This window comes from Saccopteryx bilineata, chromosome 2 (genome assembly GCF_036850765.1).
Source record: "Saccopteryx bilineata isolate mSacBil1 chromosome 2, mSacBil1_pri_phased_curated, whole genome shotgun sequence".
NCBI lineage: Eukaryota > Metazoa > Chordata > Mammalia > Chiroptera > Emballonuridae > Saccopteryx > Saccopteryx bilineata.
The window spans coordinates 262,906,111-262,933,590 of NC_089491.1; the positions used below are offsets into that span (position 1 = coordinate 262,906,111).

The window sequence follows — 27,480 nt, forward strand, 5'->3', positions numbered from 1 at the left end:
TGTGATTCCAAAATAGAGATTTATTTATTAAGAATTATTTAGTTTCTGCATAAAAATCACCAATTGTTCCTCACTGGGTTTTTTAACACATGTCAATTCTTTGGGGGTTCCTCTATTCACCCCAACACTTTCAAAAATACAGCTCTTTTTAGCGCCGGGAAGGGCAGTTAAGGCAGCGAGGCGGTTCCTTGGGTCTCGGCATCTGGAGGACTCACTGTCTCCTCCTTGGGAGAACACACAAGGTAGGCAGTTTCTCAGGTTGGAAAAGCTGTCCCTGAAGACAATCATTATGCAGAAGAACGCAAATGCAGTCATCTCTGGTCAATTATTTGTACCTGATAGTTTTAAAATAAAGTCCCCTTGGTCGTGGTCATCAAAGGCTTGCTGGTGGTTTACAGCTATAAAGAACCGTCTGGAAACAGACAGTAAGAAAGAGCAGGGTCTCTGAGGACAGTGCTGTGAGGCCAGGCTGTGCCACCACAAGGGAACACTCGTCAGTTTGCTTTTTAAAAAAATCTACAGTAGGGATCTTGTATAATTTCAAATCAAACTCTCTGTGGTCCTTAAAACACCCAAAACATCATTGCACCAGATCCTCATTTTTAAAGTGGGGTGTGTGACAGGGCTCCCCCAGAGTTACATACTGCATGGGGGGAAAACCAAAAAACCCTAGGACTTGATTTATTAGCAATGTTAATTGCTTTTTACCATACTGAAATGAAGGTACAGTCTGTTGTGAAATTCAAACATGATTCAGAAGTAGGATCATTACTTATTGCTCCATTAGGATAGACCCAAAAAAATGACTTTTAAAAAACCAGGGCTGTCCCCTGCAGACCCCAGCCAGACTCTGGGCCGCTCTGGGGGATGCAGGCCAGGGGCAGCCTGCCAGCTTGATTCACAGTGATTCTGGTTTGTCTGTTTCTGCAGGTGGCCCGGGTGTGCCCGCCATCGGGCACACCTACACCTTGTAGTTGAGATCGGCATTCATCTTGGTGTACATCTCGTAGATGACATCGATGGTGGCCGTGTAGTTGACCAGGAAGAGGCGGACCTTCTCCAGGCACTCCTCCTCTGTCACATTCTGGCCCTTGGAGAGCGCTTTCAGGAAGTCGGACTTATAGGGTGCCGCATACAGCGCTGCCTTGAGACGGGTGAGAGGAGAGGTGGCAGCGTTAGGGGCCCGAGCCACCAGGCCGGGCACGGTGGGGCTCTGGGAGGGGACTTCCCCGAGGTCCGTGCTGGGCAGGGGTCTGCACTGTTCATGGCATTGGAAGCAAGTCCTTCATGCTGTCCCTCCTACCCCACTGAGGGACAGCATGAAGGAACCCAGCTTTGGGGACAGGCAGACCTGGGTTCAAATTCTTGCTCGTGTCACCGACTAGCTGTGAGCCTCAAGCAAGTTACTTAGCCTCTCTGAGCCTCAGTTTCCTTCATCTGTAAAATGGAGATGATCCTGGCACCCATCTAATCGGGTGGCTTTTGTGAGGATTAAGAAAAGTGCTCAGCACAGCGCCAGGCACACAGGAGGTGCTCAGCGTGGATGAACCCCTGCCCTCTGGGTTAGCCAGCTCTGGAGAAGATGAACTGCTTCTTAGGAAAATCTACTTTCTGATTAGGGGAGAGGACCACGAATCTGTGGCCTCTTTTGTCCTTTGGGGGTGACATTGTCTAAATTTCAGGGCCTCCTTGACACTTGAAAAATCCAGAGAATCAGAAATTTACAGAATTTCAGGGCCAGAAGAAAAAAAAAAAGCAATCAGATAGAAAGGCTATGAGTTTGAATGGGTGAGGAAATTACAAATAATAATATTGTCATGAAAAGAAATAGTAGCCGTTTCAATTATACGTACTGAGTGCAGACCATGTGCCAAGCACTTGATAATAGATAAGCTCGCTTCATTCTCACAATGACCCTTTGAAGCAGGGCCTGCTTTACCCCCATTTGAAGGATGAGGCTACTTAGGCTAGTGTCATAGAATCCCAGCCCCCATGTTCTTCCTGTGTGACCTTCAGCAAGATACTTCACCTCTCTGACCATCAGTTTTTTCATCCGTGAAATGGGCATAAGGATGGTACCCACCTCATGGTGCACTGGTCAAGATTACAACCATGGGCAGCCCGCCTGGAGCCAGCCTCACAGGACATGCTGCTATTACTGAGGTGGTGGTTACAAGGTCCTTGGGAGCAGGGTGGAGGCTGTGACAGGGACAGGCTCTGTCCCCAGTCCGGGCAGGGCAGATGGCCCAGAGGTGTCCATACTTCCCACCAGTTGACTAACTTCCCACCCTTAGCCTGTGCTGTATGGGAAAGAGACTGGCCCATGAGACCCGGTTCTCCCTGGGCTGAGGCTGGGCAGGCGGTTGGGGCGGCAGAAGGAAGGGTGCCCGCGACAGGCCAGGTGAAATGAGAGGCCATGAGAGGCAAGGTGACCAGTCACAGCATGGGGAACCCTGAGGGGCTCTCAACACCGCTCAAGTGGGCCTCTGAGCTGGGTGACCCTAGGGGCTGGTGCTGAAGCCCTTTCCAGAAACAATGGTCAATGTCACTCCAACACAAGCTGCCATGAGCCCTGTCTGCCTCAAGGGCACAGGGGCCCTCCCTCCCCTCCCTGCCCAGTGTTAGGGTCTGGGCTGAATTTAAGGAGCCGATAAGCCCAGCCCACCATCATGCTGCGGGCCTCAGAGTCTTAGCCACAGTTTCTCCCATTGACCCCCACTCAGGCCTCTTAGGACAAGCTACCTCAACAGAACACCATGGAGAATCTGGCATGACACCCTCCATGACCACAGATGGGGCTGGGAAAGTGCCCCTCAGCACACCAGCCTCCCCTCACATAGAGGAGCCATTCCGGAGCCCCGGGGGACAAACACAGGCTCCAAGGGACCTCAGCTAAGGAGTGGCAGAGCGGGAATGGACCCCACCAGCTGGTGACCCACTGGGCGTGGGTCAGCTCACCTGGAAGATCTTTTGCACGATCCAGCCATGGTACTTCTTGAGGGCCATCTCGTAGGCCTTGGTGGCATTGACGCGGATGAGGTTGGGGTGGTTCTCATCCCGCTCCCCGTCACAGATGCTCTGGAGGAAGACCTGGATGAAGCGGAGGCCTCTGCGTCCAAGAAAGGAGACAGAAGGCTCTTAGGACACTGTCCACTCCTGTCTGTGGCCCAGTCAGCACCCCCTGTGCACGGCATATCCTGACTACTCTGAATTAAGTACCTACTGTGAGCTGGTGCTTAATTCCCAAAATTTTATCTTCACACTTGGCTTCCATGTAATGTGACCACTCCAAGTACCCTGTCAACACTAGGCCTGGTGACAGCCCCTGAATGTGGTCCCTACTGGGATGCAGGGACTGAGCCTACCTTGGCCATTTCCTCATGAAGTTGCAGACATGCCACGCCTCTCCTGACCTCCCACTCTGCAAGGCCAAGTCTAGTTGGTTCCTTCCTGCTCAGTCATGGAGATTCTGCTTGGCAACCCTCCACCAGGAAGCCCTCCCTGACCTCTCTGCTCCAGGCTCTGATATCCTGCTGTCAGGATCCAGGATCCACCCCTACCCCCACCCTTCCCAGATCACGACACCCTCCAAGGGTCCGTGCCTCACTAATGTGGCATCCTACTTGCCTCGCACCACGGAAGCACTCAACAGGTGCTCATTGTGTGCCTGACTTGTTGGCATCCACGGGCAACTGGCCTCCCAGCAGCCTGGCTCTGCCCATACCTAATGTGGGTACGAACAAGCGAACTGATCTGACTGTCATCCCCGGCTTTGCTCCTCCTGAGAAACCAATACAGTGGATGGACCCAGGGGCGTTCCTCCGAGTCTATGACTCTCCCTGACAAAGGTGGGGAACTTGGTGGAGCAATTCCTAAAACACAATGTAAAGGTGTTAATTCCGGGCTGCCTCCCCCAGTGCCCACATGTCACACTCTCCCGGGAGCAGAATTTCCATTTTATTTTACCAAAGAAGTGCATGTTTTGCGGGGGGAGAGGGGTTGAGCTTATGGGCGGGGGTCAGAGAAGGGAGGAGCGCCCCTGCTGGCTCCAGGCCCCAGAGAGCGCCAACGCTGGGACGTCTGTGGAGCAGGGCGTGGTCCCGCTTCGCAGCGCTGCTGGTGGAGAGCCACTGAGCTGAGCAAGGAGGCTGCCAGGCCTCCGAGCCGGGGCGGCCTCATCGGGAAGGTGGGAACAACTACATGGGGACTCAAGTATTTGTTGTGAAGACATGTGTAATGGCTACGAGCATTGTCAACTCTGGGGTAAGACCATCTGGATCCCTCGTCATGGTACCCGCTCCCAGACCCCAGGACGAATCTGTGCAAATTCTCCTCAAGGTGCTATATTTCTGTCAAGCGGTCGTAATATACCAATCTACCACGTGCACAGTATGACAGCCCTAGACAGGGACATCTCTGTCCGATGCAGTTGGCACGACTGTGCCCAGTCCCTCGGTCCTAGGTCTGCCCCTTTGGTCTCTATAAGCCCCAGTGGCCTCCTCCGTGAGATGGGGTTCACACCACACCTAGGTCACCGCACACGAAATACAATCAGGCTTACAAAGGGCTTAGCACAACGCCCAGTGCGCCGGCCTGCCACGCCTCTGACGCGACAGGGACAAGGCAGCGTTGCCACCAGGCAGGCCTCCGCCCTGGGCGTGCTTTCTCTCAGCCACTGACCAGCATCACATAAGCAGAGCACCTACGTGACCTTCCTTCCCCGCCAGAGCAGACAGGTGGGGCAGTGGCAGGGACAGATAGATGTCCCTGGCAGTGCGGGCCCCCAGGCCTGACAGCCACAAACACACTCTGCCCCCCAAGCTCATCACCTTTTCAGCCACATTAGCGCCAGTGTGGCCCCCACCTTGGGCCACTCCGCTCCGTACATTTCCTTCTCCGCCTCCAGGATGTTCTGCAGGGTCCGGAACTTGGTTGGGTTGGTGTCATACACAGCTTTGATTTTCTGAAACGGAGCACATGGGGCTTTCTCATTGGCAAGGCTGTCCCCACAGACGCACCCGCCGGGGCCTGCCCCTCCTCCCCGCCAGCGCCGAGAACGAGCTCGCCCACAGTGCTGCTGTAACAGTAACTACCAGGACTGTTCACACGATGTGCCAAGTGCACCACGGCCACGGCCTTCTGTGATGCTCTCGGCAGCCCCGATGGTGCTCCGTCATTATCCTGACTTGCAGATGAGGAAACTGAGACTCAGAGAGGGGCCTGAGGAGCCCAAGGGGACACAGCTGGGAGCAGCCGGCCACTGAGACGGGAGCGGGTTCCTGCAGAGCCTGACTCCGGAATCCACGTCCTCCAACCACTGTCAGCAGGACCTCAGACACCAAGAATCTGAAGTTCCACTGTGGCAGTTTGGGTCTGAATCCCACCTCTGCCCTTCCTTGCTATGTGCCCTCAGGTGAGTCCCTCAGCCTCCCTGGGCTCCCTCATCTGTAAAATGGGGATGACAACAGAACCAGCCTCAAAGGCTGCTGGGATGAAGAAATGAGATAATGCAGCGTGGCCAAGGCCCAGGCCAGGCCCTAAGAGGACCCACCCGGGGAGAGAGGCTCAGGAGCTGGGGCAAGCACAGGAACTCCCAGGACTGAGGAAGAGAAGGGCTGGGCAGCTCAGTCATCCTGACACGCCACGGGTGTGGGTTTGATGCCCAGTCAGAGCACATACAAGAACCAACCAATGAATGTATAAATAAGTGGAGCAACAAGCAATGTTTCTCTCTCTTTCTCTCCCTTCCTCTCTCTAAAATCAGTAAGTAAAAATTAAAATAAAATAAAGAACCAGTAGGTTCTTTCTCAAATCAGCCCTCAGACTGTGGTCCCCGTCAGGCCGTGACTAAATGACATGACCGCAGACTAGGACCCAGAGCCTCCAGCCCCAGTTCAGGTGAGCTGGGGGCCAAGCTCATTTTCCACGTCTCCTTCCCGTCCCTCAGTCTGGGGAGCCTGCAGCAGGGGTCAGGGACTTGGTAACTAGGGCAGGTTTAGATTTCTGATACGGTAACAGGGTTGCAGCTGCCGGACCAAGTACGTACCGTGATGTTGCCGCTTATGTCTGCCTTGATGGGCGTGAACACTGGGGACCCAAGGCAATCTGGGGAGACAACGAGGAGAGAGATTTAGAGTTGCAGCAAGGGCCGTGGAGGCCTGCAGACAGGAGGGGGTGTCACTGAAGTGTTTAGGGAAAGAAAGAGCTGTTTACAGGCATTAAAGTGGTTCCCAAGCAAGTAAATTTGGTGTGCTAGGCTCCAGGTGAGACCAATTTCTTACTGCAGGGCTTGTCAGAGCCTTTAAAATGCAACTGGACTACCTGGGGGAGGGGCAAAGCCTTTGGTCCACAGCACCGCTTGGTGCTCGAACAGCATTATCTCCTAGAAATTTTGCAGTGATGGAAACGTTCTGAATCTGCAATAAGGGTCACATGAGGCCACTGGGCAACTGAAATATGGTTAGTGAGATGGAGGAACAGAATTAGTAACTTTAACTCTCATTCATTTGAATTTAAATAGCCACATGTGGCTAGTGGTGACCATACTGGACAGCACAGCTGTGTAGTATCTTGCAGAACTAATGGTCTGAAAAGCCCATCTTGGCCAACAAGGCAGATCACTGCTAATTAACCAGCTGGCCAGGAGGCCGACCGAGGAGTCTTCCAAAGCGGGAGGAGAGAGACCAGATTTATTAAAGATGGCCTTCCCGTTCACCAGCTTGTAAGGAATGAGCTGACGACCCCGAGGCCCCATGGTCCTGAGACTCTGCATAAAACACACCAGCAACGGCATCAGTCACTTCACAGAGCATGAACTTGGCCTCCACTCCCCACTCTCCCTGCTCTGGTCATTTGGGCTTAGGTGTACATCTCTTCACTCTCTGAGGCTCAACTTTCCCATCTAACAAATGGGGCAACAGAACCGATCATAGAGGTGCTACAAGGATGACTTAAAACAATCCACTTCTGCCCTGGCCGGGTAGCTCCATTAGTTAGAGCACCGTACTGGTACATCAAGGTGATGGGTTCAGTGTCAGGGCAGATCCAAGAATCAACCAAGGAATGTATAAAGAAGTGGAGCAACAAACCCATGTTTCTGTCTCTTTCCCCCTTCCTCTTTCTCTCTAAAATCAATAAACAAAATAAAATGTAAAAAAAAGACAAAAATAAAAAACCCAATCCACTTCTAAGACACATATTTTGTTCATATTTGGAAACAGAATGTTCTTAATTGGAGGCATTTTTCATTTCTTGGCAGCTCATAAAACAACTGAGCATCTTAAAATAGGTGATAGCTTTGAGGTAATGAAATGTAGGTCCAGAAACTGGCTGTGCCTGGAATTCCGGGCTCCACGTGAAACGTGAGCACCCTGTAGCCTGTCTCTGCTCCTTCCCTCCTCTGTGACCCACTTGGCAGGCTGTCACTAGACCAGAGACATCCCATGGGTCACAGCCTCCTGCTGGGGCTCGCAGAGGAACCGGCCAGGGAATGGCTGGCTCTCTCCTGAGAAGGTTCAACGTGGACTTCGCCCTCAGAGGCTGAACACAGACAACACCTGCTCACTGTCCTCGCTACTGAGTCCAGAGCCCAGGGGACAAAGGTGCCCAAGCAGGCCACAGTGGGTACCAAATCCACAGGAGGATAACACCAGTGCCCACTTCCCCTTGCCAGGGACCAGGCATGCATGCCAACTGACCTCACGGAGGGGAGGACAGGCGGAGGGACACCTGCAGGTCAAATTCTATCAAGGTGACCCAGCACACCTGGCTGGCCATCTGGAACATTCTAACCACAACTATGAAAAGAGGTATATTGGAGAAACAGCACTAGACACTTCAAATGAAATGAATACTTTCCATAACCAAATGGAAAGAAGGTAGGTTAGGGATCCAGACAGATTGGGCTTGACTCTTGGCCTGACCATTCCCCAGCTGAGCCAGTCTCCTCGCCTGTGTGCCTCAGTTTCCTCACATGGCAAATGGGGCATTAATAAATAGTACATATTTCATAGACTTGTTGTAGGAATTAAGAATCATGCATTCAATGCATTTGGCAGAGCATCCAGGGTGTGCACACTCATTAAGTGGCATTTGATAATTTTTGTGACTCCGTATTTTAACTAGGGTCAGCCTCCACGGTCCAGACAATGTCACTCAGGTGTCACAAAGCTGTGTACAGAAGCCTCCAGGTCCTCCAGTTTCCACTGAGCGGGAACACACTTGGCCTGCACCCTGACACCTCTACTCTCCTCCTTCCTGGGGCCCCTCGTTGGGACCAGGGCTCGGGCTGGGCAGTGAGCATCAAGAGACAGCTCACTGCTGGGCCTGTGTCCCATGCTTGTGGGAGCAAATTTCCCTCCACAAGGCCATGCTGGAGCGTCCCCTAGGCTAGCCACAAGGAGCTTCCCCGAGGTGCTGGGCCAGGGTTCCAGGCAGCCTGAGCTGCCTAATCCTGGGCGACTGGCCTCCTAGACAGGCCTGCCAAGTGTATTCATAAGGTAACCACTTTTGCCCTTGATTCTTGCCTGATGTGTCACTGAGTGCATCCCGCAGAGACCAACCTGGGGGGGTCATGGAATCGCTGGCCCTGGAACGTGCTCTCCCGGGATGCCTACTACTGGTTCCCCCAAAGGACAAGACATTCAGGACTTCAACAACAATGCAAGGGAGCCAAGATTTCTCCCCAGTGACTCTTCCCCTCCTGATTGCACAGCCGGGGTCAGCAACTCCGACCCACACAGGGCCAGGCAGGTGTCGTGATGGGCTACATGGGGACTGGCAAAACCCTTCCAAAGGGTGGCTGCTCTTAGCTCCAGCCGATGACTTTACATCCTCACCTTTCAAAAGTGTACAGTGTGCTTAGACAGAGGGAGACTGATGGATGGCTATAGGGATACATAGGTACAGTAAGATATTAATGGCAGAAGCTAGGTATATGAATATCCACTATAAATTCTTTTAACTTTGTTGTGTGTAGAAATTTTTCATATGAAATGTCAGAAAAAGTATCAGGATTCTTTTCTGCTCATGGAAATCTTACTTCTTTCTTCTACTTTTCCTCCAAGTCCACTTCGATGTTACAGCAATTGGACTCCTGCGTGTAATTTCTGTCCATGTATCCCACGAATTTGACCTGTGAGAAGACTGGGACTAGGTCGCCTCAGTGTCGCCTGCTGCGTCCCCAGTTTCTGGCACAGAGCTGGACCCCAGAGTTTGGATATCTGTGGCATGAATGAGTGAGTGAACAGATTGAGGGAAACGTGAATGTAGAGGCATGGCTCCTGCCAGGCAGGTTCTCTACCCACTTCCTCACAGTTCAGACTGACCCAGCCCACTGGTTCTAACCACCCATATAATCAGATGGCAGAGGCTATGGGAAGAGGCATGGACCTCAGTATCCTGCCTATAAATGAGAACAAAAGTGGCACCCCGTGAGGGCTGCTGGGAGGGGGAGAGACGTCATAAGTGCAGCGTGATGTTCAGAGCGCTGGCCAGGACTATTACTGCTACGGGCTGGTTTGCAAGTGAAGCCTTCCAACGGAGCACATACGGAACCATGGACTGGGGACAGCTCACTGTCAACCACGTGTGGCTGGTTTCTAAGCTTTTCCCAGTGACTCTGGTCACCGAACATGCATTTTCAAGATACAGAAAAACGTTAGTTGGCTTCTCGGCTCTGAAAACAGCTCTTCTGCAGTTCAGAGAGGCCCTGCCCTGGTGGCAGGGAGAAAGGCTTTTTGTTTTTTATTTTCCTGACGGTGCACTATGTGGGTCACAAGGCCGCCCTGGTCAGCAGGAGCTGGCCCCACAGCAATTGTTATTATGTGTCGTGGCCACCATGCAGGAACAGAGCTCCTGCTCAACTGTGGGGTAGTAATGTGGGAACTAAAGTGTACTTTCGGAGCTGAGAGTGGAACAGAAACGGGTGTGGGGAGGACCCCGGAATTCACCTCCATGCAGTACCCAGAGGAAGTCCTCGGCAGGACATGCACCTCTCTGCACACATAAATGTGCATGCTGAGGCCAGTTTGGAAGCATCTGCAAACGGGACACTTGTGATGTGGGGGGAAGCCGTGTAGTGCTCTACAGTCAGCCGGTCCTGGGTTCAAATCTCAACTCTGATGTGACTTTAGGTAAGTGACTTAACAGCACTGGGCTCAGGTCCCGCACTTCCCACTGCCCAGAGATGCTGAGCAAGCAGGAGGCGCCCACACCTGTTTCCACGTGACCCATTGAAGGTTCTGATCTTATGTTTGTCTCTGGTGCAGTCCAAGGCCACCAGTCCTGGAGAAGCCAAGTGACTTGCCCAGGGTCACAAAGCGAGAGCCAATCACCCAGACAGAGCCAAGACTGAACCAGTTGTTCCCTGGCCTTTCTTTCCAGAATGTTTCCATCTGTTTGGGTGACTTCAACAACAAGGGGACTCTGACAGGAAAACCAGAAGATGATTTTATTCCCCAAGCGCACAGCGGCCTTTCTAATAGTTTAAACTCAAGCTGGCCCCTGCTCCGAATAAAGCGTGACAGCTTCTAGCAGATTATCCAGCCTTTCCCACAGAACAGCCCTGCCCCCACATTACCGTCCTTGTTTTACCTGTTTTACAGTTTCCCCAAACTTGTTTTTTTATTGTCAGCAAAACAGGCTCTTTCAAATGCCACCCAGAACCTGCCAGGAGGGAGGGAGGGGCTTGGGCTTGGTCTTCTCATCTTACCTCCAACAAGAAAGGATGTGTCAAAAACAAAGTAAACCCAGAAAATGAACAAAAAATTCAGAAACAATCCTATCTTGAGAACCAACTCTAATAGGCACAGAGTCTAAATAATACAGCCACGCCTTGGTTATCTCGAACACGTGGCAAATAGCCCCTTCTGTTTAGTATAGATCAGGGGTCCCCAAACTTTTTACACAGGGGGCCAGTTCACTGTCCCTCAGACTGTTGGAGGGCCGGACTATAAAAAAAAACTATGAACAAATCCCCATGCACACTGCACATATCTTATTTTAAAGTAAAAAACAAAACGGGAAAAAATACAATATTTAAAATAAAGAACAAGTAAATTTAAATCAACAAACTGACCAGTATTTCAATGGGAACTATGCTCCTCTCACTGACCACCAATGAAAGAGTTGCCCCTTCCGGAAGTGCGGCGGGGGCCAGATAAATGGCCTCAGGGGGCCGCATGTGGCCCGCACCGTAGTTTAGGGACCCCTGGTATAGATGGTTCTTTTAAGCATGCTAATCAACCTGGAAGGCATAAGAAAAATATCAATAAATCTGATTACAAAACCTAGAAACCTTCTATATGGCTTCTCGTCACCAATCAAAGCCAAATAATAAACTGAGGAGGAAGGGGTTGATCTGTGTAACAGATATCCTAGACTAAAATTCATCATTCCTAATATGTATTATGAGCTCTAAAATCAATAAGAAAAAAAAACCCAAAACAACCATATAGAAAAATGGGAAATTCACAAAAGAAATGAAAACACTTAATCTCAATACTAAAAAAAAAAAAAATTAAAATTAGCCCTGGATAGATAGCTTGCTTGGTCAGAGCTTTGTCCCAATAGGCAAAGGTTGTGCGTTCAATTCCCAGTCAGGGCACATACAGGAACAGATTAATATTTCTGTCTGTCTGTCTCTCTTCCTCTCTTAAACCAATAAACTTCTTAAGGTTTTTTTTTTAAATAGCCTGGCCTGACCTGTGGTGGCACAGTGGATAAAGCATAGACCTGGAATGCTGAGATCACTGGTTCAAATCCCCAAGCTTCCCCAGTCAAGACACATATGAGAAGCAACTACTAGTACAAGTTGAAGCTTCCGGCTCCTCCCCTCCAGCTTTCTCTCTTTCTTTACTCTCTCTAAAAATCAATAAATACAATCTTTATGTTCTTTTTTTTATTATTTTTTTAAAGATTTTATTTATTCAATTTTCAGAGAGGAGAGAAAGAGAGAGAGAGAGAGAGAGAGAGAGAGAGAGAAAGGGGAGGAGCAGGAAGCATCAACTCCCATATGTGCCTTGACCAGGCAAGCCCTGAGTATCGAACAGGCGACCTCAGTGTTCCAGGTCAATGCTTTATCCCACTGCGCCACCACAAGTCAGGCTAAATACAATCTTTAAAAAAAAGTTTTATTGTGTTTTTTATTTTAAGTGAGAGGTGGTGAGGCAGAGACAGACTCCTGCATGCGCCCCAACTGGGATCCACGCAGCAAGCCTCCTATAGGGCAATGCTCTGGTTATCTGGGGCTGCTGCTCCATTGTTCACCAACCAAGCTATTTCAGCACCTAAAGCAAGCCCATGGAGCCATCCTCAGCGCCTGGGGCCAACTTGCTCCATCCACTCAAGCTATGGTTATGGGAGTAGAGAGAGAGAGAGAGAGTGCAAGAGAGAGAATGGGGAGGAGGCAGGAGTGGAAAAGCATATGGTCACTTATCCTGTGTGCTCTGACTGGGAATCAAACCCGGGACTTCCACATGCTGGGCCAACACTCAACTGCTGAGCCAACCAGCCAGGGCCAAAAGCTTTCTTTTTTTTTTAATAAAAGAAAATTAAAACAAATATTTTCCATCTACCAAATGTTATGAAGGCACAGACCTCTGGTACATCCATTCTGGATGGAATTCATCGACATGAACCAAAATGTCCCCGCCTCCATATAGCAAGCTACGTGTGATTTTCTAAACAGGGCCATCATAGAAAATATAAATGATGATAAAAGTGTGACCCAGCAATGTCACAGTCCCCCTAAACCCTTCACTAAACAGCTCTACACATCACATTTTCAGGTTTTTAGCAAAGCTTTACAGCATGATTTTTAAACTCTTGACAGTTGATGACCACTTCCTCCTGCTTTGATTCTGCTAGACACTTGGAAAGAAAATAATCAACTATATCAGCAACACCTGCAAAATAAGAAAAGACAGGTACCAAGCAAGCACTTTGTGTATGACCTCTGTGACAATTCTGGCTGGACAAGGGACATCTAGGACTTCCTTCCTGGGTCTCTGCCATAGTTCAGAATAGCAAGATTGCCCAGAGAGCAGAATTTCCCAGCAGTCACCACATGACACTCATTTCCTTTTTTTTTCTTCTTTTTTAATTCATTTTAGAGAGGGAGGAAAGAGAAGGGGAGAGGAGCAGGAAGCATAAACTCCCATATATGCCTTGACCAGGAAAGCTCAGGATCTTGAACTGGTGACCTCAGCATTCCAGGTTGACGCTTTATCCACCATGCCACCACAGGTCAGGCCCACTCATTTCCTCTTTTTCTGGCTTCGACATAGCTGGAAAGCACCGGTCAAGCTAGACCACAACACGTATCTGAAAATTCCATCTGAGCTGCAGACAACCAGATCTTACAGTAAGTGATGTTCCCGACATTGGGCAACTAACCAGGTGACCGAATCATCCACCCTCTCATTTAAACTCGGGAGTATTTTTCATTCTAGAACAAAAAACATTCTGTCTATAAGATGCACAGCTTCCCTTTCAGCCTGTGTGATTCAGGATGGGAACACCTACCCCAGCCCATAAATACTTATTTCCAAAAGGAAGAGCAGGATGACTGTGTCACGATGCTAGGAGCCTGGTCTGGGAGGTTCTATTTCAAAGTCAATTTTTTTCTCAATAGCTGGATAATAAGGTTCCATTGTCAAACACATGGGGGCAAATTATCTTTACAGTCCTGGGTTACAGGGATCATAATGGGAGGCACTCAAATTACAGCTGATGGAGATGAATCATTTATTAATCTGTGGGTATGTGGGGGTGCAGTGAGTGTGTGTGCGTGTGGTATGTGTAATAAGGCCTATTCTGAAGGATAAGAGCCCTGAGAATGCCTACCTTCCTAAAACTAATTCCTTCTCTAAATTCTACTATCTAAAAAGGAAAAGAAGCCCTGATCGGTGGTGCAACGGATAGAGCATTGACCCAGAGCACTGAGGTCACCAGTCTGATCCTGGGCTTGCTGGCCTGATTCTGAGGGGACCAGGTCAAGCCCCGGTCAGGGCATGTATGAGAAGCAATCAATGGGTGCACAACTATGTGGAACAATGAGTTGGTGTTTCTCTCTCTCCCTCCCTCTTTCTCTCTCTCAAAAAAAAAAAAAAAATCAATGGAAAAAAAAAAAGAGGAAAGAATGTTCTCAAAACAATCCAAAATACTGCTTTTAAAAATTGCTCCCATGGGCCCTGGCCAGTTGGCTCAGCGGTAGAGCGTCGGCCTGGCGTGCGGGGGACCCGGGTTCGATTCCCGGCCAGGGCACATAGGAGAAGTGCCCATTTGCTTCTCCACCCCCACCCCCCTCCTTCCTCTCTGTCTCTCTCTTCCCCTCCCGCAGCCAAGGCTCCACTGGAGCAAAGATGGCCCGGGCGCTGGGGATGGCTCCTTGGCCTCTGCCCCAGGCGCTAGAGTGGCTCTGGTCGCAGCAGAGCGACGCCCAGAGGGGCAGAGCATCGCCCCCTGGTGGGCAGAGCGTCGCCCCTGGTGGGCGTGCCGGGTGGATCCCGGTTGGGCGCATGCGGGAGTCTGTCTGACTGTCTCTCCCCGTTTCCAGCTTCAGAAAAATACAAAAAAAATAAAAAAATAAAAATAAAAAATAAAAAATAAATAAAAATAAAAAAATAATAAAAATTGCTCCCATGCCTGACCAGGCGGTGGCGCAGTGGATAGAGCGTCGGACTGGGATGCAGAGGACCCAGGTTCGAGACCCCAAGGTCGCCAGCTTAAGCGCAGGCTCATCTGGTTTGAGCAAAGCTCACTAGCTTGGACCCAGGGTCGCTGGCTCGAGCAAGGGGTTACTTGGTCTGCTGAAGGCCCGTGGTCAAGGCACATATGAGAAAGTAATCAATGAACAACTAAGGTGTCGCAACGAAAAACTGATGATTAATGCTTCTCATCTGTCTTCCTTCCTGTCTGTCTGTCCCTGTCTATCCTTCTCTCTGACTCTCCCTCTATCCCTGTAAAAAAAAAAAAAAGTAAAAAATTGCCCCCATGACACACCAACTCACTTTTCCCACAATTGCCTCCTTGGCAAAACCCAGCCTTGAATTGGGAATGCAGTGAGAAAATATCTCTTACTGGTTTTGCCCTGAGGGAAATGGAACTCTCTGAGCCCTGGTTTCCTTATTTGTAAAAAGAGGCTTAAAATGGATCCCATCTCATAGGGTTGTTTGTGAGGCTTCAGTGAGCTTGTATAAATAAAGAGCTAAGCAGTTTCCGGCACCTAGTAAATGCTCAATAAAAAAGAAGATATTCTTCGCCTGACCAGGTGGTGGCGCAGTGGATAGAGCGTCGGACTGGGATGCCGAGGACCCAGGTTCGAGACCTGCTGGCTTGAGCCACGCTCATCTGGCTTGAGCAAAAAGCTCACCAGCTTGGACCCAAGGTCGCTGGCTCGAGCAAGGGGTTACTCGGTCTACTGAAGGCCCGCAGTCGAGGCACATATGAGAAAGCAATCAATGGACAACTAAGGTGTCACAACAAAAAAAACCCTGATGATTGATGCTTCTCATCTCTCTCCATTCCTGTCTGTCTATCCCTCTCTCTGACTCTCTCTCTGTCCCTGTAAAAAAAAAAAAAAGATATTCTTCATTCTTCATGCTTATTATTATAAATTATATCATTATAAATTAGACGATCATTTTCATCTTTCTCAACAGGCAAAGCATTTTTTTATTTTTTTTTTATTTTTTACAGAGACAGAGAGAGTCAGAAAGATGGATAGACAGGGACAGACAGACAGGAATGGAGAGAGATGAGAAGCATCAATCATTAGTTTTTCGTTGCGCATTGCAATACCTTAATTGTTCATTGATTGCTTTCTCTTATGCGCCTTGACCGTGGGCCTTCAGCAGACCAAGTAACCCCTTGCTCAATCCAGCGACCTTGGGCTCAAGCTGGTGAGCTTTTGCTCAAACCAGATGAGCCCTCGCTTAAGCTGGCGACCTTGGGGTCTCGAACCTGGGTCTTCCGCATCCCAGTCCGACACTCTATCCACTGTGCCACCGCCTGGTCAGGCCAAAGCATTTTTTTTAGTGAGGAAATCTAGAAAAGAATAATTCCAGTAATTAAGAAACCAAAGGGAAGAGTAAGGAAAGGAGAGAAGAGAGGTAGGGAGGAAAGTGGTATTGACCGATTGACTGATAGGAGTAAAATGAGCAGGAATCCTCCAGTCATAACGTGATGACATTAGATGTATTGTACTTCAGACTATTAAAAAAGAGTTCTCAAAGGGATGGAGCAAGGAACTTGGGGAAACAGCAATGCAGAAACTGAGTCATTTCCCAACATAGGGAGCAAGCGTTGGCTGCCTAACTGCAGAGGTAATAACCAGGTTTTTATAGGACCATGGAGAGGACTGATCCTCTGTACTTTTTTTTTTTTTTTTTTACAGAGACAGAGAGAGAGTCAGAGAGAGGGATAGATAGGGACAGACAGACAGGAATGGAGAGAGATGGGAAGCATCAATCATTAGTTTTTCGTTGCAACACTTGAGTTGTTCATTGATTGCTTTCTCATATGTGCCTTGACCATGGGGCTACAGCAGACTGAGTAACCCCTTGCTCAAGCCAGCGACCTTGGGTCCAAGCTGGTGAGCTTTGCTCAAACCAGATGAGCCCACGCTCAAGCTGACGACCTTGGGGTCTCGAACCTGGGTCCTCTGCATCCCAGTCCGACGCTCTATCCACTGCGCCACTGCCTGGTCAGGCTGATCCTCTGTACTTTAAAAGCTCAGATACAGTCATCACTATAACAGCTTAAAAAAAAAAAAGGCCCTGCTACAAGGAGCACTGGAATAATGTAACAAAAGGAGTTAATATTCACCCACATTTAAAAAAAATTTTATTGATTGATTTTATTTTTTAGGTGAGAGGAGGGGAGATAGTGAGGCAGACTCCTGCATGCACCCCAACTGGGATCCACCCAGCAAGCGCCCTGTGGGACCAATGCTCTGCCCATCTGGGGCTGTGGAGGGGAGATAGTGAGGCAGACTCCTGCATGCACCCCAACTGGGATCCACCCAGCAAGCGCCCTGTGGGACCAATGCTCTGCCCATCTGGGGCTATGCTCACACAACCAAGCTATTTTTAGTACCTGAGGTAAAGGCTCCACAGAACCATCCTCAGTGCCTGGGGCCAATGCACACAAACCAATCAAGCCATGGCTGCAAGAGGAGAAAAGAGAGAAAGAGAAGGGGGAAGAGGAGAGAAGCAAATGGTATCTTCTCCTGTGTGCTCTGACTGGGAATCGAACCTAGGACATCCATATGTTGGGCCAACACTCTATCCACTAAGCCACAGGCCAGGGCCTATTGATTTTAAAGAGAGAGAGAGAGAGAGGAAGAGGAGAGTGAGAGAGAGAGAAACATCAATCTATTTCTGTATGTGCCCTGACCAGGGATCGAACCGCATCATATCAGGACAATGCTCTAACCAACCAAGCCATCCGGCCAGGGCTCCCTGCCATTTTTACACAGAAACAATGAAACCCAAGACTAGAGCCCAACATTACCAATCTAATAAACTCATTGAAATAAGCATGTTGCCTGGCCTGTGGTGGCATAGTGCATAGAGCATCGACCTGGAACACTGAGGTCACCGGTTCGAAACCCCGGGTTTGCCTTGTCTAGTCACCTATGACAAGCAAGCAGTGAACCACTGAAGTGAAGCAACTATAAATGGATACTTTTGGCTCCCCATTTCCTCTCTCTGTAAACTTAAAAAGAAAGAAAAAAGCACATTATGTTAAATGGGAACTTCCCATCGTCTTCCCTCCCCCACCTTTCCTGCCTTGCAAGACTTCAGTGGCCCTGAGTGTGCTGGCCTCCCTGGTGGCAGGGCCAGCCTGCTTCAATGCCCGTGGGCCACTTACTAGCTGTGTGACCTGCTCAAATCCCTTCACTACTCTGGACCTCTGCTTCTCCTTCTACAGAATGGTGCCGATTTCTTCTAATTTGTAAGATCAGTATAAGGATTGGAAATGAGATACCAGCTTGTGCTGGTTCAGTAACTGACACATGGGAACCACTCAGAACGGGGATTAGGCAAGCTAGGACAGGGGTCATGCACTGTACTTTACAAAGCCCTTTGTCATGCATTCTTTCCATTCCCTTTTAGTCTGAACCTGGCTGGGCACCTATGCTCCGCCAGGCGTAGTGTTGTGCCCTCAGAGGGCCTGAACTCTGCCTCCAAGGGACTCACATGGGGGGCATTGTTCCTCCAAGCAGCCCTGTGCAGTGGATCCCACATAGATGAGGAATGGAGGCAAGGAGAGAGATGAGTTAGCAAGTGACAGAGAGGATGCCTGGGTCTTTTCCCTCCCACTTCTCCATCTATTTCCTCCAGGAATAGAGGCCAGACCTCAGGACCAAACATTTCTCTACACCAACGGTTCTCAACCTGTGGGTCGCGACCCTGGCGGGGGTCGAACGACCAAAACACAGGGGACGCCTAAAGCCATCGGAAATACATATTTTATTTAAAAATGTATTGTATAATAAATATGTATTTTCCAATGGCTTTGGGCATCCCCTGTGTTTTGGTCGTTCGACCCCCGCCGGGGTTGGGACCCATAGGTTGAGAACCGTTGTTCTACAGAGGATCAAGAGGATCTAAATACCATTGCTGGACAGAGCAGGCAGGCGCCATTGGTCTGTACTCTTGCGCTTGCCTTTAGATGTCATAAATAAGGGCGCTGAAGGAGTTCTCAGACTTCTGAGCCAGGCAGCTCAGCAGGTAGTCAGTCACTAAGACCCAGAGGCAACTTCTTAGAAGAGCTTCTTTCCCAAGGGCTATGTGGCAAGAGGAGCAGTTTCTACAGGCCTGAGGCCATCTGTCCTACCTGTGCAAAAATGGAGTGATTCCAGGCAGTGAGCACCAAAATCATTTTGAGAGAACACCTCCATCACCCCTCCTGGGAGGCCCCGTTTCCCAGTTTTACAGAAGGCTCGGAGAAGGGCAGAACTTGCACATGGACACACAGCCTTGGCACCAGAGAACCCAACTCCAGCTCAGGCTGGCTTGGCTTCATGCCGACACCCATGTTTTCCTCTTTTTATCTACGGTGTTCTGAGCACAGACTGCAGTGGTCAAGACGCCCAGGTTCACAGCAACTTCTTCCCACTGAGACTTCAAAACAGCCCAGACGGACAGGCTAACACAATGGGGACCAGCAGTGGCCCTCTCATCAGCTGTCACTCAAATCTTGCTCAGGCCAGATGAGATCCTGGGCATGAAGCACCAATGTGACATCAGGTACACAGTAGATGCTCCTAAAGGCTGATGAATCCTCACTTCCTACTTGCAAAAGCACCTCCAGCTGATGAGAGCAGCCTGCAGGCAGTTTTAAAACTGCAGACTCCACTGCAGCAAGTGTGCGTTTGGCTTCTTCGCCCCACAGGACACTGTTTCTTCCTCCAAGAAGTGTCCCTCCCAGGCACATAGTCTATAGGACTCCGGCTCTCAACAAACACCCCACCAAACTATTCTGCTACAGAAAGAGGGCTAATACAGTTTCTTGTTTCTCTGGATAGTCTATTAAAAAATAAACAATAAACATGTATTTGTATAAACATTTTTTTTAAAGAGAGAGAAGCACCAACTTATTGCTCCACTTAGTCAGATTGCTTCCTATACGTGCCTTCAACGGGAATGGGACCAGTGACCTGAGGCTCAAGCCGAGCCAGCGACAGCTTGCTCAAGCAGGCCATTTCAGATCACGCAACCTTGGGCTCAAACCAGCGACCTCGGGTTTCAAACTGGTGACCTCAGTGTTCCAGGTCATCGCTCCATCCACTGCACCACCACTGGTCAGGCTGTTATTTGTACAAACTTAAAAACATGGCACGGATGGAATTGGTGGTCCCACGTCCTAGAAAGTGCTTATGAATTTTTTTTTTTTTTTTTTTTTTTTTTTTTTTTTTGTGGCAGAGACAGAGAGAGTCAGAGACAGGGACAGACAGACAGGAAGGGAGAGAGATGAGAAACATCAATTCTTCGTTGCGGTTCCTTGGTTGTTGATTGATTGATTTCTCATACGTGCCTTGACCAGGGGGCTCCAGCAGACCGAGTGACCCCTTGCTCGAGCCAGCAACCTTGGGCTCAAGCTGGTGAGCCTTGTTCAAACCAAATGAGCCCACGCTCAAGCTGGCGACCTCGGAGTCTCGAACCTGGATCCTCCACATCCCAGCCCGATGTTCTATCCACTGTACCACCGCCCGGTCAGGCTAAAGTGCTTATTGAAACAGGGAAAACAAGTTCTCTTAAGGAAGGAGAACTTCTTACTCACAGAACCAGCAGAGGCTGGTTCCCAGTTGGGTAATGCAATGTCCCAATTAAAGGAAAAACTGACCTGTTTGGGCCTACCCACTGATGACTCCCACACCCCAGTTATTAAAATTTGTATTCAAATAAGCAGTAGTGATGGACCCCACTTGGCAGGCCAACTCTGAAGCACACGCCTCAGAGGAAACCTGTATATCTGGTCTGTGGCTCCCAGCATGTTGGACAATTCACTGTGGTGGCAACACAAGTCTTCAGTCGCCAAGCAGGCTGGCTCCACCAGCGGTCTCCTCCTCTTCCAGACAGGAAGTCCGGGAAGCAGGCAGGCACAAGGGCAAAAGCACTCATAAGGAGTCCAGCGGTCTGAGTTTTAGTCTGGCTCTATAATCACTCACTGGCTATGTGACCCTGGAAAAGTCACCTAATCTCTCTGGTGAGAAAAAACAGGTGTCATCTCATGCATCAATTCTAATTGACCTGGAATGGTGGTGTTAAGAAAGACATCGAGATCCTGGCTGGGTAGCGCAGTTGGTTGGAGCGTTGTCCTGACATGCCAAGGTTGTAGGTTTGATCCCCAGTCAGGGCACATACAGGAAGCAACCAATGAGTTCATAAATAAGTGGAACAGCAAATTAGTATTTCTCTCTCACGCTCTCTCTCTCTCTCTAAAAAAAAAATCAATTTATAAGTTTTACAAAGAAGAAAAGAAAGAAAGATACTGAGGCTGTGTCTACACTTGAAGGGGAAAACAGTTTCATGATTGATTAATAATGTCTGCCATGGGTACAGGATATGAATTATGTATTGTAATTTGGTCATGTATTGTAATTTAGAAAAAAAGAAAAAACACTTTTAGAAAGAACCCAGAAAAAATGGAAATAGAACCAAAGCGTCCACTCAGCGAACCTGGCACTGAAATAACTACAAGTCTCAGAATGTGACAGGTTCCACGGGAGTCCAGAGGAGTCAGCAAAGACTTACTGGATGAGGTGACTGTTAAGCTGATTCCTAAGGATCAGAGGAACACAGCCAGGCAGGAGAAAGGTGGTAGGCTGGAGAGATGCGGAGCACCAGGCAGCGAGACTGAAACAAGTAAGGCTCCAGAGGCCAGTGATAGCCTGGCACCATTAGTCAGGCTTCAGAAAGGCTGCAATACAGAGTTTAAGGTGGGGTGATGAGGAGCCACTGAGCCTTCCAGGCAGGGAGTGACAAGACTAAATGACATCTAAGTCCCTACCTCTTTCTCTCCCCCTCCCTCTACTCTCCAATTGTTGATGCTCTAGAACAGCTGGATAATTGACCTAAAAGATGAGAGAGCAGGCCCCACACAAGTCAGATGCAAGCTGATCAGTCAGAGATGAGATCCGATTACGGGGTCAAGATGGAGAAAGAAGATGTACAAAGGGCTGGCCTCTAAGTGGACACAGTAAAAACTGGCACAAATTGAGTGATTCAGGATTAGGTCTATAACCTTCATACAACATCACGGTGGTTAACTCTTTTGCAGACTGGCAAGAAATTTCTGGTGGACCGACGGGTTGAAAACTACTGCTCTAAGTCACATCTGACCTGTGTCCAAAGAATCAGCATTCAACCAGCCCAAGCAACTCTATCACAAACCACACCCAACAAAGTTTTAATAAATGTGGCTGCTCTAGCAATTTCACGTCTAGGAATTAGAAATAACAAAAGACATACACAAAGAAATAAATTCAAGGATGTTCACTGTAGTGTTGTTTACTAAATAAAAAAAAAAAAAGAAGCAATGTGACTGTCCAATAGCAGGGAACTGGTTAAATGAATTACAGCCACATTCAAAGAATGGAATTCTAAGCAGCTGTGAAAACAGATGACTGACAGGGGAAGATGGTCATGCTGTACTGTTAGGTGGAAAAAGCAACTTATACATTCTCCCTTGAAGACTGATTTAAAAAATGCTCTGAAATGTCAGCAGAGATTTTTCTCTTTAAATGGCCCTAACTGAAAAGGCTGTGAGAGGATTAAGTGAACTAATTCACCTAGAACTTAGTACATAGTATGTGCTCAATAAATGCCAGGGAGATTTCTACTTATCATTTCTTCTCGCTCAATATTCTTTTGAAAAACAGATCTTCCTGCCTGACCTGTGGTGGCGCAGTGGATAAAGCGTCGACCTGGAAATGCTGAGGTCCCCGGTTTGAAACCCTGGGCTTGCCTGGTCAAGGCACATATAGGAGTTGATGCTTCCAGCTCCTCTCCCCTGTCTCTCTCTCCTCTCTCTCTCTCTCTCCTCTCTAAAATGAATAAATAAAATAAAAATTAAAAAAAAAAAGAAAAACAGATCTTCCTTGCAAAATTAAATATTTTTTACAAACACGGCTTTCAGCCCATTGCCATATTTATGTCAAGAGCAGTGGTTCTCACCCAGGGGTGCTTTTGTCTCCTTACAGATATTTTTGGTTGTCATAACTTGGGGAGAAGAGGTACCACTGGCATTTAGTAGATGGAGGCCTAGGATGTTGCTCAACATCCTACAAAGCACAGGACAGCCCCCATCACAAAGCATGATCCATCCCCAAAATGTCAGCAGTGCCGCTGTACAGAAGGCATGACTGGGAGGGACTGTCACTTCAGTGCCTTTCAGAATTCTTGCACCCATTGTCCCAGACTTCCACCATTCAAGAGACACATTCATCACCTAGACTGTCAGGTGACCAGACACTCCCCAGATCTAGACAAAACTCGTGTTAGAACTGACGGTGGATCTCATGCAACCCCTGAGTCTCAGAGAGAACTCTCTTAAAACTTAAACCACCAAGCCTGACCAGGCAGTGGCGCAGAGGATAGAGCGCCAGACTGGGATGTGGAGGACCCAAGTTCGAGACCCCAAGGTTGCCAGCTTGAGTGCGGGCTCATCTGGCTGGAGCAAAAAAAGCTCACCAGCTTGGACCCCAGGTCACGGGTTCAAGCAAGGGGTTACTCGGTCTGCTGAAGGCCCGCGGTCAAGGCACATATGAGAAAGCAATCAATGAATAACTAAGGTGTCGCAACGAAAAACTGATGATTGATGCTTCTCATCTCTTCGTTCCTGTCTGTCTATCCCTATCTATCCCTCTCTCTGACTCTCTCTCTCTGTCTCTGTAAAAAACAACAACAACAAAACTTAAATTGCCAGGAGAAACTCTCCCCTCAAAAGAGCATAGTGGTTCAAAATAGATTACCACTTTTCTTTTTCAGTGCTAAGAATTAGCCTCTGTGGGCCAACCCGCTGAGACTTCTGTATAAATGGTGCTTCTATCAACAGATGTGATGGCCCACAGCACATGACTAGCAGCAAAGACAAGGGTCCTTTGAAATCAGGGAGAGGGAGGAGGGGATGCACCAGATCACTGCTGGCTCCAGCTGCCACCATCCCCTTTCCTCTAAAACCAACCAGATAATCGCATCAAATGAAGGTGCCCCCAAATGCAGAACTGATGGGCAACCTTGCAAAAGATAAGGGAGGAAAAGGCCACAGAGCTTAACTCAAGGTTTCTCCACCATGGCACTGCTAACACTTGGGGCTGGATCACTTCTTTGTGGAGGGGACTGACCTGTGCACATAGGATGTTTTGCACCATCCCTGGCCTCAACCCACTAGATAGATGCCTGTAATATTTTGTCGCACCCTTATCCCCTGCCTTCAGCTGAGAACCACTAGCTTAAACAGATTCTTAATCCTTGTCTAGGGCAAGCTAGCTGTCCTGCACATATTCATGGAGCCAAAGAGGGGGAGGGAGAAACTGTCACAAACATGAACAACTCAACACTAAAGTCAGTTAGCTCCCTAACCCCTGCCTGGAGACTGAATGTTATCGCAACACTATGATACTGACAATAAGAATGTTTTGGGCCCTGGCCGGTTGGCTCAGCGGTAGAGCGTCGGCCTGGTGTGCGGGGGACCCGGGTTCGATTCCCGGCCAGGGCACATAGGAGAAGCGCCCATTTGCTTCTCCACCCCCACCCCCTCCTTCCTCTCTGTCTCTCTCTTCCCCTCCCACAGCCAAGGCTCCATTGGAGCAAAGATGGCCCGGGCGCTGGGGATGGCTCCTTGGCCTCTGCCCCAGGCGCTAGAGTGGCTCTGGTAGCGGCAAAGCAACCCCCCAGAGGGGCAGAGCATCGTCCCCTGGTGGGCAGAGCATCGCCCCTGGTGGGCGTGCCGGTGGATCCGGGTCGGGCGCATGCGGGAGTCTGTCTGACTGTCTCTCCCCGTTTCCAGCTTCAGGAAAAAAAAAAAAAGAATGTTTTGTACATTTAAAAGTACCAACTGAGCCCTGGCCGGTTGGCTCAGCGGTAGAGCGTCGGCCTAGCGTGAGGAGGACCCGGGTTCGATTCCAGGCCAGGGCACACAGGAGAAGCGTCCATTTGCTTCTCCACCCCTCCGCGCGCTTTCCTCTCTGTCTCTCTCTTCCCCTCCCACAGCCAAGGCTCCATTGGAGCAAAGATGGCCCGGGCGCTGGGGATGGCTCTGTGGCCTCTGCCTCAGGCGCTAGAGTGGCTCTGGTCGCAATATGGCGACGCCCAGGATGGGCAGAGCATCGCCCCCTGGTGGGCAGAGCTTCGCCCCTGGTGGGCGTGCCGGGTGGATCCCGGTCGAGCGCATGCGGGAGTCTGTCTGACTGTCCCTCCCTGTTTCCAGCTTCAGAAAAATGAAAAAAATAAAAAAAATAAATAAAATAAAAGTACCAACTGAGCCCCTGCCACATGCCAGACACTGTTACTATTCTGGTACTGGGGATGTAGCAGCGGATGAAAAACAACCAAGATCCCACTCTCAGGTTTCTTACACAGGTCTGAGAATCATACAAACCAGGCAGTGGTACAGTTCAAACACTGATTAATTATCTACTATATGAAGGAACCAAACTGGATCTAGGAACTTAAATAATAAAACCCCTAACACGCCCCAGCTAAGATCTATTTGACACTAAGGCCCCACACCTTTACACACACCATTTCATTTACTCCTTGCAGCTAGCCCTAGAGGTCAGCATCCCCATTTCACTGATGGGGACACTGAGGCCCCAGAGGTGAAAGATTGAACTCCAGGTGACCACAACCACCCCAGAGCTCCCAGCACTGAGGGATCTACTGCCCACAGTGAGCCCTGACCACACCCTAGGAGTAAATTGAGTGGCTGTCCTGGATCAAGCCACTGTGGAGGTTCTGTCAGTGTGTAGGTTTCAGCTGGACTGTGCCCTGGGCACTGGTATCTTCCTGCAATGCCACCAAGTGAACCCACAGGGCAGGCCCACATGGAAGACAAGAAAACAGAGGCTCAGGTTGCATCCTGTACACCTAGGACCGGAAAGGCAAAGGGCAGGGGCAGATGGTACATCTTCTATTTCCCATTTTCCATCCAGGGCCTGGGCTGGGTGGAGGGAGCGGAGGACGGAGGGTCTGAAACTAGCTTAGGGACCGCCTTCCCAGGGCTCCTAAGATCTTCCTGGACATGACATATGGGGGAATGGTCTTTTTTTTTTTTTTTTTTTTTTGGTGGAGATGGCAGGGATCGAACCCGGGGCCTCATACAGGCAAATGGGGGAGTGGTCTTTCACAGCCCAAGCCAAGCACCCTATGTCTGACATCATCCTACAAAGCAATCCCCACCCCCAGTCTTGATCTCTGTTCTAAATGGAGGAAACTAGGTAGTTCCCTCTAGAAAGGGGCCCTAGAGTTTTGTGACTCATTTTCAAAACCCCTCCTCACCCTGGCCAGGTAGTTGGAGCATCGACCAATCCACCAAGGTTGCAGGCTCAATCCCCGGTCAGGGCACATAAATAACTAGGACAACAAATTCATATTTCTCTCTTTCTCAAATCAATTTTTAAAAAAAGATTTAAAAAGTAAAAAAATTTTTAAAAGCCCCTCTTACCCTGCCAGGCTTCCTGCCCTTAGGGGAGGTGCAGGGAGGGGTGTGTGTGTGTGTGGGGGGGAGGATCTTTGGTCTGGAATAGAGCTTTCTAAAGAAAAAAGTGTTCACAAGTCCCATGCAAGAAAAGTTGGGAGAATTTAAGGAAAAGTGAGGGTTTATGAAATGGGAGGATACGTTTTAAGGAGAGGGAGCTGAGAACTATTCTAAAAGGAAAGGGAATGATGAGGTGAGGAATAAAGGAATCCGAGGGAGAAGCGGTGGGATGCTTGCGGGGAGACGGAGGGCTGGAGAACTGGGGACGTGGAAGAGTAAAGGGTGTTTGGGGAAGATGGACAATCGGGGAGCCCAGGGGAGTGGAAGATTGGGGGACCACCTGATGAATATGGTGGAATGTGAGGAGTCTGGGGAGATGGAGGGTTGTCCGGAGATGAAGACTGGAGTGTCTCGGGGAGATGGAGAGTGTAGGAATGTCTGGGAAGATATGGAGGATATGACATGTTGAGGAGAGAGGATTTGTTAGCGGTCCGGCGCGGGAAGAATTCGGGGTGCTTGGAGAAAAAAAGGGTCTTGGGTGCCTGGGGAAATAGGACTTGGGGTGTCTCGGGCAGGGACGGTCTGGGAATACTCGGGGAAAGGACTCGGGTGCATCTAGAAGCGCTCTGGGGCAGGGCTGCAGGCCGGCTCCCCGCTTCCCCCCGGCTCACCAAAGAAGGGCGGCAGGTGGGACACCGCCTCGAGGAAGGGCCCGGTCTCGATCTGCTTGTCTGCAGGCAGCGGCTTCAGCAGGTGCTCAGCCAGCAGCGCCATTTCGGGGTCGAGGCCCTCAGTGATGCCCCAGCCCGCGCCGCGGGCCTCCACGCCGCCGCCCCGGCCGCCGCTGTCAGCGTTGGGGCGCTCACTGCCGCCCTCCGCAGACTCCGGAGACGCCAGCGTCGCCACTTCCGCTCGCGCCGCGCCCGCGTAGCCGAGCGCTCAGCGCCGCCCGCCGGCCAAGCGTCTAAGGGGCCCGCCGCGCCGTCCCGCCCCCGCCAGCCCGCGCCCAATCCCCGCCAGCCACTGTGCCCGCATGCCCAATCCGCCCCCGCTACCGCGGACCTCCGCGCTTCCATTCGTCGAGGGGCGGGACCGGTCAGCCCCCGGCGCGGAAGCGCGCGAACTGGTGGTTCCAGGTGCGCCCAGGTGAGCCGCTCCAGGTGTGTTTCCTGCCGCCCCGGCGTGGTCTCTCCAACCCGGGCTGGCTGGCTTGGGCTGGGTCTTCGCCTGATGGGGGCGTGGAGCTGTCCTGGTCATAACTCAACCCACACA

At 49.9% G+C, this 27,480-nt stretch overlaps 1 protein-coding gene across 1 annotated transcript; it reads right to left on the bottom strand.

Annotated features, from left to right (window-relative positions):
* Positions 1-27,146, bottom strand: GLTP (glycolipid transfer protein). Its single transcript, XM_066260379.1, has 5 exons — positions 26,880-27,146; positions 6,047-6,105; positions 4,830-4,963; positions 2,959-3,109; positions 1-1,144 (listed from the first exon to the last, which is right to left on the bottom strand). The coding sequence occupies exons 1-5, from the start codon at positions 26,980-26,982 to the stop codon at positions 962-964; spliced, it is 630 nt and encodes a 209-aa protein (XP_066116476.1). The 5' UTR covers positions 26,983-27,146; the 3' UTR covers positions 1-961.
* Between the last annotated feature and the right edge of the window lie 334 nt (positions 27,147-27,480).

What these genes read in the sequence shown, in the direction of transcription:
- GLTP (XM_066260379.1), bottom strand. Translation starts at nt 26,982, where the DNA reads ATGGCGCTGCTGGCTGAGCACCTGCTGAAGCCGCTGCCTGCAGACAAG. An exon ending in ACATAAGCGGCAACATCACG is followed by an intron (nt 4,964 to 6,046) that starts GTACGTACTTGG and finishes GCTCCGTTTCAG; the next exon opens with AAAATCAAAGCTGTGTATGA. An exon ending in TCGTGCAAAAGATCTTCCAG is followed by an intron (nt 1,145 to 2,958) that starts GTGAGCTGACCC and finishes ACCCGTCTCAAG; the next exon opens with GCAGCGCTGTATGCGGCACC.